This window comes from Anas acuta, chromosome Z, assembly GCF_963932015.1.
Source record: "Anas acuta chromosome Z, bAnaAcu1.1, whole genome shotgun sequence".
In the NCBI taxonomy this organism is placed as follows: domain Eukaryota; kingdom Metazoa; phylum Chordata; class Aves; order Anseriformes; family Anatidae; genus Anas; species Anas acuta.
Window position 1 is genome coordinate 30,231,948 of NC_089017.1, and position 11,976 is coordinate 30,243,923.

Sequence of the window (11,976 nt, forward strand, 5' to 3'; positions counted from 1 at the left end):
AAGAGGAAACCAGGTTACATACGAGAAGTGATGAATTAGTACTAGTAAAATTATTTAATATATTATTTAGTATTCAGGAACATACTACAGCAGAATAACGAATTCTTGCAGTATTGTCAAAAAACTGTGGATATACAACATTTTGTTTCCTAGAGTTCTTGTGTTGATTTTCCTTTCTATCAAAAGGAGTTTTCCTTTCTCATTGTTTTTTATTGTAGGTTTCAAAATAATGAAGAAGGAGCTTGAAAACATGAACCTAACATTCTCCAGTATAAAACAGAAAGTACAAAAAATTTTTATTAAGTCTAATCTATTGAATTAATCCCACAGTTTTTAGAATCTTAATTTAAAAACTCAAGGTGTTTGAGGTCTGTAATGAATGTAACTGATACTTATTGAAAATGTGCTTACCTTCTATGGTGACTATCATTTTCAGAAGCCATTATGCACCAAGGATTCACTCAAGTATTTATTTTGCTAGCTGAACAGAGAAAGCAGAACAGGCATTGTCCTAGCTATTTCCAAATATTCTGAAAGAATAATTAATATTTATTTATTTATTTATTTAGTAATGAGAAACCTGGTGCAACATAAGCCAAGCTGCAAGCAACCTGATGAATTGGTCGATTTCCTTTATCCCAATTTGTCAGCACCATATGTCAATTTGGACATGAGTTAAAGATATCCAGTATCCGGACTGCACAGATAAAAATGTAATGATGTTAACTCTATTACCAGATCCACATCACTGGGCAAGCTATACAGTTACACTTAAGACTCAGCAAGCTGACGTACACAGGGACAGCAGTCTTAAAAATTCTACCCATTCTGCAAGTGATTTCCTGCTCTGCAGGATGACAGATTTCTACACACTTTCTTGAAGAAGGAATGTAAGACTTCAGGGTGCAACTCTGACCTTCTAAAGCCTATGCAAGATTCATTGTGGATTTTAAGCAAGACTGGATATAAGCAGACATATTTTTCCCCTACCATAAAAGGAAAAATATGAAATAAATTCTTCTTCTTACATTTGCTGAAAAGACTATTTAAAATACTATTTACCAAAACTACTGTTCCTGTGGTGGTGATATTTTAGAATTTGACTAAAGAACAATACTAATTACACATTCTATTTCATTAGAGGATCTCAAAGCACTTCATAAACATTAATTAAGAACATCCAAGTATTAATTGGGATGATTAGAACATTTTGTAAAAGCCGTGGGGGAGGAGAGAAATCAAGCTGAAGCACAAAGGACTCGTGCAGCAAGTTAATATATTAGAGCCAGTAGAATACTACGTTTCCTGCTTTCAGGTTAAGTATTCAGAATTCTAGGACATGGTGTGAAATGATAACCAAATCATGGAATATTTTTCAGCACAGGAAAGAAAAGTAAATTCTCAATTAAAATATAAGATTTCATCTTCATTAGATTCAAAATGTACATGGATAAGTAAAAGGGGCTTGTCTGTCTGTGCTCTTACTGCCTAGAAGGCAACAGTAAGTGCTAACGACATTTACCACTCCTAATAAGAGTCACTCACACTTCACTGTTATTCCATGTTATTGCTCAGGACAGGCACTAGCACCTCATGGAAAGATCAGTGCTGCAAAGGAAAAAGTCCCCTTGAGATCCCTTGGACTTCAAGAAAAGCAGTAAATCAATTGATACTGGACAGATGACAAGTGTGATTCTCTGAGGCCCTTCCTGATTCCTAAGTGTCTGTGGACCTAAATTTCATGACTGCCTGAAGCCAGTGCTGACACACAGACAATCAAAACCACCTCTAAACTTCGACCAAGAGGTGTCTGAACTGGGAAAAGTCTTAAATCCATTAAAGTGTCATGGTCTGGACTCTGTACTTTCTAACTGAGTTAATCTCTGCTGATGCGTAGCCGAATGTGTAATATCATGACCTTATCACTTCCAGAACCATGATTTGAATTCAACCCAAGATCGTCGGTGGACAGGTGGACTAAAAAAAACAGAAGTTCTAATCTTTGAGCTGTATTTTGTAAGAATAATGTTGATTACTTGGATTCCTGGCCCAACTCCTCCCCTCTCTCTCTTCTTCTCTCCCTCCCCCCAACCTTTCAACACATACACACATTTCCCTTCAATCAACAGCTTCATATCCTTTTGTATTCTTTATTTTATAACATTTCACTGCATTGATTACAAGAAAATTGATATGGACAGTAACCCCAAAATCCTGTCCTTAACTTCATGGTCATATTTCTTTGATATAGTGTAGGACATGTTCTGAGGAAAGATTCAACATGGCATCGACTGCAAGAAAAGTGATTCTCCAGCCTGTGAGGAAAAGCCCCTCACCCACAGTGAATCATTATGAAAAATAGAGACTTCTGTCACAAACACACAAACACATACACATGCATAGGATCTATTACTAATAAAAATAAACATAAAGCATTTAGGTAAGTGTATATATATAAACATGTAGTTCACTGAAAACCTTCTGTGATCATAAACAGTTAAAACAAATTCAAACACATTCTGAAGTAAGAAAGCTGGAAATAGTTTCCTCCTTGGCTTACCTGCCAAGACCCAAGTTCATGGCTCTGTTTCTCCTGTGATGCTTGATGGCATCACTCACACCTAAAACAGCCCAGGGAGTGAACTATTCCTCCCACCTCCTCCATCCTCACTCTGCTTTAGGTATTTTTTCATCAACTATCAGAAAGAGAAACACAGAAAGAGAAAACCATGAACTCAAGCCTTGGCAGGTGAAGAGCTTTTCAGCTCCATTTTGAAAAGAAAGCATACATGGTCCTGGCATATGCCCGACAGACTTTCAGAAAAAGCCATTTGCACACACTGTATTCCAGTGGCTGTGCCCAGCTGTGTGAAACTACATCAGAGGAGTGGGATCACTGCTTCTCAGCCCGGTACAGTAAACACTTAGCATTACAGGTAGGAGACACACAGCTATACAAAAGTCAATTTCTCCCTCTCTCTCTCTCTCTCTCTCCATCTCTGGTCTTCATAGCCAGAAATGTTTGCTATTTAAAAGACCATGTATTTCAGAGCCATGTGAAGCACTCTGGTTATAAAGGCTTACTATTTCATAGTAGTCATTAAGAACTAGCATCCTGTACACTGCTGTTGATCACCAGGGGTTACAGAGCCCTCCGCTTCATTACCCGTGCAAGATGCAAGACACAGAGCAGCAATAACACAGCTCTCCAGCCACACATATTATGGAAATCCAAATGATCTTTGCATGTTACTGAGACATCTGTTGTGATGTAACTTGTCCTGGTGGCATTCAAAACAGCCATCAAACTCTTTGGCCTTTACTTTTGTTCTTTCCCAGTTCAAGTGCTAACAGTCACAATAAATAGTCATGTAGCACTAGAGTGATTGGTATTGTTACTATTAGAGGTAAGTCATCAAAAGCAGCAGGGAGATGTTAGGCAAGTTAGTGCATATACAGAGTAAATCTGAAAGCACTTCAGACTGTAGAAAAAGTGTCACTGCTTTGCTTGTATACAACAATGCTTCCCTGTGGTGCAGCAGTTCCAGTGCTCTGGCTCCTATCTCCCTCTTCAGCCTTTAAAGGTTTATCTGAGCTTTTTTTCTTCCCCATTTAGAGTAGAGATAGGATAGTCACTCCTGGCTTAGTACAACTGAGATGAATACAAAAGAGCAAGGGGCACAGCAAAGAATCTGTTTCACAGAAGTGCAGGGGAGTCATGCTAAACTAACTCACAAGGGAGAGAAGAAACTCTTCCAGATGATCACAGCCGCAAATATTAGCATGCAGTGATGCTGTGGGAGGAATGGAAAACTCAGGAGAAGGACACATCATCTAACAGATCCTTTTCATCTCTTTGTGAAACTGAGGTGAGGCTGAAGGAGGGAAGATAAGGAAAAAAAAAAGGCAAGGAGAGGGGAATGGGAGGAAAAAATAGCAGAAGTTGGAGTGGAAAGAGAGGGAGGATGAAGCATATGGGCACAGAGAACAAGAAATGTACAGGACACATACTGAAGAGACACAGGTTTAAATCCTATCAATACTGAGAGATTAGAAGTCTGGATAAATGTTAACTAACTTTGAGCCTTAGTTGCTCAGAAAAATTATGTTTGAACAAAAGAATGTATATCAGCATTATCAATAATTACAATGGGAAAAAAATATAAAAATGCATCTAACAAAGCTAAAACAAAAACAAAAACAAAAACAAAGCTGTAAAAGAAGGGTAACTATTCTCTTTATTATCAAGTAATTAGATGTGGGTGGCAGTTATGGGTAATATCAGCTTGAATGTGAACGACTTTGTTTCTCCTTTTTAATATAGACTTTAACAAATAAATTTCTTAACCTTTCTCCTTATTGGTTTTGCTATCAAAAAAAAAAAAAAAAAAAAAAAGATAATACTTAAAAAACATGGAAAGACAAAGTAACTGCTTCTTAAAATGCTTAAAAATTCCCCAGTGGTCACAGCTAAACAAATGCAAGGTATTAATTAAAAGAGATTGAAAAACAGACCAATAAGGAATGAAAAGTGATGTCAATTAAACAAATGCACAACCTTCACAGAATCCCAGAATCATCTAGGTTGGAAGAGACCTCCAAGATCACCGAGTCCAACCTCTGACCTAACACTAACTAGTCCTCCACTAAACCATATCACTAAGCTCGACATCTAAACATCTTTTAAAGACCTCCAGGGATGGTGACTCCACCACTTCCCTGGGCAGCCCATTCCAATGCCTAACAAACCTTTCAGTAAAGAAGTTCTTCCTAATATCCAACCTAAACCTCCCCTGACGCAACTTTAGCCCATTCCCCCTCATCCTGTCAACCCCCACCTCACTACAGCCTCCTTTAAGGTGTCTATAGAGTGCAATAAGGTCGCCCCTAAGCCTTCTCTTCTCCAGGCTGAACAATCCCAGCTCCCTCAGCTGCTCCTTGTAAAACTTGTTCTCCAGGCCCTTCACCAGCTTCGTTGCCCTTCTCTGGACTCGCTTGAGCACCTCGATGTCCTTCTTGTAGGGAGGGGCCCAAAACTGAACACAGTACTTGAGGTGCGGCCTCACCAGAGCCGAGTACAGGGGGACGATCACCTCCCTAGCCCTGCTGGCCACACTGCTTCTTATACAAGCCAGGATGCTGTTGGCCTTCTTGGCCACCTGAGCACACTGCTGGCTCATATTCAGCCATCAACCAATACTCCCTGGTCCTTCTCTGCCAGGCAGCTTTCTAACCACTCATCTCCCAGCCTGTAGTGCTGCTTGAGGTTGTTATGCCCCAAGTGCAGGACCCCACACTTGGCCTTGCTGAACTTCATACAGTTGGCCTCAGCCCATCAGTCCAGCCTATCCAGATCCTCTTGCAGAGCTTTCCTACCCTTGTTCAGATTGACACATGCACCTAACTTGGTGTTGTCTGCAAAGATACAAAAGCCATTTTTATTTTATTAATGGTGCATAATTGTCATCAAAACTTTTGCTGGGTGGCAGGAGTAAACATTATTTTTTCACCTATATCATAATTTGATTTTCATTTTTTCTTTATTTTCTCTATTACATGTAATGTAGCCTACAACCAATTTATAAGTGTTCTTGTTATGAAAGAAAAAAGCAGTAAGTCAGCTGATGGGTCCTGGAAAAAAATGCCTGACAGAAACTTCACATGACTTGTGATTATAGATAGTAGTCTACATTTAACTGAAAGTATGATACCATCTCTAGAGTGAACTGACACCACCTTGGAAAAGCTGATACCTCAGATATGCTGTTTGTTTGGTTTTGTTTTCTAATATTCCTTAAGTTTAAGCAACAGAGGCTATTTGACAAGCTGTTTAATTAAATAGCCCTTGGGCTCTGTAGCAAAACTTCAGACATCTAATCTGAAGAAAAGAATGCTCATGGGGCACCTTATTGTTCTCTACAAGTACCTGAAAGGAAGGTATGGGGAGCTGGGGGTTGGCCTCTTCTCACAGATAACTGGTGATAGGACTAGAGGAAATGACCTCAAGTTGCACCAGGGCAGGCTTAGTTTGGAAATTTAGAGAAATTTCTTCTCAGAAAGAGTAGTGAGGCATTGGGACGGGTTGCTCAGTGAAATGGCAGCGTCACCATCCCTGGGGGAATTCAAGGAAAGGTTGGACTCGGTACTGAGGGACATGTTTTATGGGGTGACATTGGTAGTAGGGTGATGGTTGGATCGAGTGATTTCGAAGGTCTTTTCCAACCTTAATGATTCTGTGATTCTATCTTAAAGGCAGACAAATGTGTACAGACAAGAAGGCTGAGACAAAGTCTTAAAAACTTCGGGGCAATGTTTAATTTTAAGAAAAGGAAAACTATTTTCACCTGTCCATGTGATTAATATCTCACTTGCTTAGAAAAATGATGTGCTAAAGGCTTTCTTTCTCTCTTTCTCTCTTTCTCTCTTTCTCTCTCTCTTTCCTTCTCTCTTTCTCTCTTTCTCTCTTTCTCTCTTTCTTTCCTGCCTTCTCTTTCCTTCTTTCCTTCTCTCTTTCTCTCTCTCTTTCTCTTTCTCTCTCTTTCTGTCTCTCTCTCTCTTTCTCTCTTTCCTTCTCTCTTTCTCTCTTTGTGTGTGCATGTTTTAATTTGGGGGGAGGAAGGAAGGATTTTTTAAATTTCTCATGTCAGTGAGCAGCACCAGAAAGTCTGGAAACCAAGATAATGCCTGTGAACTACTGTCTACAATCTACTTTTTTCAAGGGGATGACGGTAAGAGTGAGAATTTTCTGCATCAAGCTGGTCACTTAAATATTCTGTACCTCTGCTCCCTTATTTGTACTGCAAAGAAAATATTTGTTTTCCTCTTTTACACTAAGGGAATATAACTATTTGATCACGTAAAACTTGAAAAAGCGTTGAGTTGTTACTTAAAATAAAACATCGAATCAATATTTCCAAAGAGTCAGTTTATGGCCTCTGAGTAGTGGTCACATGTCCTGTTGTCTGCAGCTGGATCGGTGTAAAAGCTGAATGCCCCAGCTGTTCATTGCTAGTGGCACAATTGTTCTCTAGTCCTTATTGCTCTGAATAACCAGATTTACTTGCACATGCTTAGCAGAAGGCTTTTTCTAACCTGTCTTGTGTAGGCTAAGGAGAGATTACACATGCAGTTACACTAGCAAATGGGAGGGATGAAGTATTCTCCAGTGGGTGAGCAGAGGAAAACAGCTTGCAGAGTTATATCTTCACTCAGCTCAGCTGGAACCAAACCAGAGCTGGAGACTTGCTCGCAGTTGAGCTGCTCTTTACAGCAAAACAACCTCACTGAAATCAATAGTTACTAATCACATCTCTTTGAGTAGCAGGCACTGAATATGACCCAAAGCAACTACTGTTGTTGACAGAATAATTTTCTGTCATGTAAAGACAGTTGTTGTGTTGGCTGTTCCTAGAGAGAAAACCTACAGCCTCAGTAATAGGTCCACACCGAATACAGCAGCTTCCTTCCTCAATATAGGTAATAGATTAACAAGAGTAGAAACTGAAGTGGTCTACAAGCCTGGAGAGCAGGCACAATCCAGAAAGATTCCCTGTGAATCTTGTTTTCCAGGGGGACCACTTCTATAAGTGAGACAATTTTTCGTCCACCAAAATATTAATCCTGTGACTTACCTGATAAGACTGCTGACCAAATTGTCACTCACTGACATTTCAGAGATAGGTACCTGCTCACCAGAAATTAGGTTTATGGCACACAACCTAGAGGAAATTTGCCAGGTCTTAATGCCTTTCAGCCGTTATTGGCAAGATTGTGATTGTCCAAATGTGAAAGGCAGCGTATCGTATTACATCTGCTGGCTTCTGGTTTCTTCACTTCCTGCAGTCTATTAATGAATTCACTGAATGAAGCAATAAATACTGTTTTTTTTTTTTTTTTTTTTTTTTTCTGCCCAAACTGCTTTTTAGTTTGCTATTTAGAAACCTTATTACTCAAAATGAGGGTGTTGCAAAAATCCCACCCACCTTGCAGTGCTAATACACAATTAGAGAGGCATTGGTTTTCTTTTGTTTCTCTGAATTTTCTAGAGTGGAGCAAACTGTGAGGTTTTCTCAAAAGTTACTGAGAGCAGGTATCTTTTCTGGTGAGAAGAAAGGTTTCATTATGGTTCTTGGACAGAAAAAAAAATGTCTGACAATACTAAAATAATTGATTTTTAATGGGTACATCTAACCTAAGATTATTTATTTTGCTATTAGAAGCTTTTGGCTCTCTCATAGGAGGCTGATACAATTTCTTTGGAAACTTTCTTTGTATGTGTGTGCGGAAGAGCTGAATTTGAAAACCTCCTAAAATTCTATGAAGTGTTGCAGTTTTATAATGGTGAACCTCATGGAACACCTTTTTCTTGAAGGAGACATTACCTGTAGTTTTCATAAGTGTGTACCCTGAGAGTGATACCACCCATTTCCTTCCTAATTTCCCTGCATGCTGGTCTTCTCTGTTTTATCAGATAGTTCAATAGAGGTACTTTCTAAAGCATCATTCTCTCTTATCAGAGGTTTGGTTATTTTCCTGAGATTTCTTTTACTACATGCTTTACTGAGTAGTTTCCCTTTCTTCACCAAATACTGAGCTTCTTAGCTTTATTGCAAACAAAATGTGTTTTGTTTTTTTTTTTTTTTTTGCCCAGAGAAGTTGTGGAGTCTCCATCCCTGGAGATCTTCAAAAGCAGCCTGGACATGGTCTTGGGCAAGCTGCTATAGGTATCCCTGCTTGATTGGAGTGGACTAGATGACCTCCAACCTCAATCACTTCTGTGATTCTGTGAAATTAGATGGGAGGTATAGGAAGTATTCATTTGCCAAATAACACAATCCACAGCAAGGCACTAACCAAGTCAACATGTGGTAAGACTAACAGCTGCCTTTAACTTCCATTGATAATTGTTCTTCTTTTACTGACATAATATTCAATTCATTGCTGTTGAATGTTGTGATGGTAAAATTCATGCCTTCAGGGCTATATAGTAAGTTTTAGCCAGATAAACTGAACTCTGGCCTAATGGTGTATTATAGGCTTTTACACTGCTCAGACGCATAGGTCACAATCTGACTGTATAAACCTCTCTGTAATTATATTACCAGCCATTCTTGCATGTATTAAGATTATTCAAACAGATAATTAAAACAAAATCAATATAGGACGGATTCCACAATCTTTAAAGCAAGAAAGCTACTGATGTCAGTCTTGTCTATAAGACATACTAAATTCTGCACTTCTAATATGTTATGCCTAATCATTTGCTGCACTTACTAAACAGCAGTTTTCTAATGTTATGTCTCAGAAATAATGATTTTTCTTCCCCCCCCCATCGATTCCTTTGCAAATCATATTTTTTCACCTTTCTTGGTCAGCAGTGTTCAGAATGCAGGAATCTAAAACATGATGCAATACACACATAGTCCAATAAGAATACTTATTTCTATACATACCTATCACATATGTATACAAATTATACATTGTATCTAATATCCATGTATACCTATCCATGCATATATATTGTACAACCACCTATAGTTATTTATTATACCTGTACAAATATCATGTATATATACTTACGTATAAGTTCTATACCAGAAAGAAAAAAAAATGTTTTATATGTAGTGTATAAATGTATAATATTTAACCTTTACAAAATAGATACTGATGCCTGAGAGAATCTTAAAACAGTTAAAGAGATCAATTTTTGTATATATCTTAATAAGAATAACAGGATTTCATTACTATAATAGTGGTCTTTTTTATTGCTCTTCTCTAGGAATGTTCTACAATTCAAAACTCTTTTCTGAAAAAAATGACTATAGAACATTTAAGAAAGTATTCCAGACCTAGGAATATGGATGTTTCCACATAATTAGGTAAAGCTAATTTACTTCTTTCACACAAAGGAAAGAAAATTGAAGAGGAATTAAAAAATACAGTCAGAATTCCTCAGTGATGGAATAAAGATTCCCATATTTTCTGTATAATGTCATGCAAACTATCATTGTTTAAGAAAATAAAGACATAAATCAATAGAATTTTTAAAGATTTCAGGCATTCCTGCTTCAACAGCTGGATGAATTCTAGAAGATGCAGAGCTCCCACAAAGTCAGTAGTAATTAAGAGCACTCAGAAACATTTAGTATTGGATTCTCAATCAGAAAGTCTTGTGAAATGTAATAATTCACTTATGACCCCAACAGATAATGTTATTTTTCAGATAACCAGCTACATGTATTCCTGGCCATATCCTTAAAGCAAGCTTAGCCATTTTTTGTTTACTTATTTGGAGTTTTGTTTGCTTACCTTACTTTAACCAGTCCATCTGTAAAACTTTATTTAATAAAGCTACCATTTTAAAATGACCATATAAACAGGACTTTCTTGTTGGTACCTTACCTTATAAGGATACCTGCCAACAAAACCATGATCACCATCCCCATCTCACCTACCCAGTATTTGGCATCATGATAAAGAAGGAAAGAAAAGCTGAAAGAACTGCTGATTAGGATCTCACTTTCTTAAGTTGAACTGTAGCCCTTGAAAACATGCCAGTTGCCTTATATGACCAAGTCAGGCTTGCAGTTAGCTAACCTCAGTATTTGTAGTATTTGAGGTATTTCCTACAATACGCATAAGCAAGTACAAATACATACTGCAGTACTAAGGAGACTGCATTTTTTCAGCATAGGTAAAAATTGAATATTTTATTTTGCTAACACCATCGTTATTCTTCAACACAGCACATTAAATATCTCAATATCTTTCTACTTCTTTGGGTGCATGATCAATAGTTCCATACCAAAAATATCAGTTAATTCTGTTTGTAAGCATGTTTTGCTTTATTTCCTACCTGAAGGATGTAGCCTCGAACATAGTCTCGAAGTGTCCAGCCTAAGCCATGTAGAATATGCAACACCTCCTCTTGCTTCAGTACACTGAAGAGTCGATCAAGTAGTATCTTCAGTCTCACAGGCACAGCCTGGGTACCATAGAGCATCAAGCTGCTGATGTCAAACACAACGTTGGACTGCACAATCTCCACTTGGGTTGGGTGGTAGAGGTGTTGAGTACTAAGCTTGTCCAAAGCTGAAAGAAAAGGCATTACATATAAGGGAAAAGCTAGCAGAAATGAAAGAAAACATTCCCAAAGAACTATCTAAACACATCAAATTTGGCAGATGCACTTATTTTCAACAGAAAATAACACCTGGATGATTCTTTACTGCTGATGCACTCTAAAACAGTTTCATTTTCCAAGGGTCACAATTAACCTTAATTCATAGAGCAGAAGCATTCTTAGCTGAGCTCCAGAGACCATAATACTTGTAAATTCAAAAGAAATTACAGAAAATTAATGATGAGCTGAAGGCTAAGACTGAAGCTACATAGAACTGACCGTAACTGTTAAAGATTTGAGACTTACCTTCTATAGTACAAATTAAAACAGATACACCTTGAACCACAGCCTTTTAAACATGTTAAAAATCATCCCTATAAGTTACCATGCAGTCTATAATGAATTCACTGCTACTTAAACCAGCTACTAAGTAGTACACTTTGGTTTGTTTTATCCTTTAGTGTGAATTTCGTAATATTCACAACACAAATAATTCAAAGATGAGAGGAGGGGAAGTCTGCAGGATGCAGGCAACTTTTATCCCCTTATGAAATTAAATGGTATGGAATTATATATGACATCACACACTACATTTTGTATCAATGTTTATATTTAATTTCCTTTTCCATTTTATGAAGCATGTTCCAGCACCTAAGCTTCTGACTGCTTTTTTAAAATTAAACTTTCTGAGCATTTAAAATAATCTTACAGGGACTTCTCCTGTACTTTGGTTTCTTCTTTGGCTTATGGTCACTGGAGAGTTCATGTACTCCTGATAAATTGCTTTCTTACATCCAAAGCGCAAAGGCCCTTATCATTTACTTGCTGGCTTCATTCAATACATTTACTCCAAG

At 37.8% G+C, this 11,976-nt stretch overlaps 1 protein-coding gene across 9 annotated transcripts in view; it reads right to left on the bottom strand.

Moving 5' to 3' along the window:
- The window catches only part of BNC2 (basonuclin zinc finger protein 2), a 350,261-nt gene that overhangs the window by 94,923 nt on the left and 243,362 nt on the right, over positions 1 to 11,976 (bottom strand). For all 9 annotated transcript variants that reach the window (XM_068667759.1, XM_068667755.1, XM_068667757.1 and 6 more), the window contains one exon: positions 10,856 to 11,091. In XM_068667759.1, coding sequence (XP_068523860.1) covers positions 10,856 to 11,091 — 236 coding nt within the window. The remainder of the gene's footprint in view (positions 1 to 10,855; positions 11,092 to 11,976) is intronic.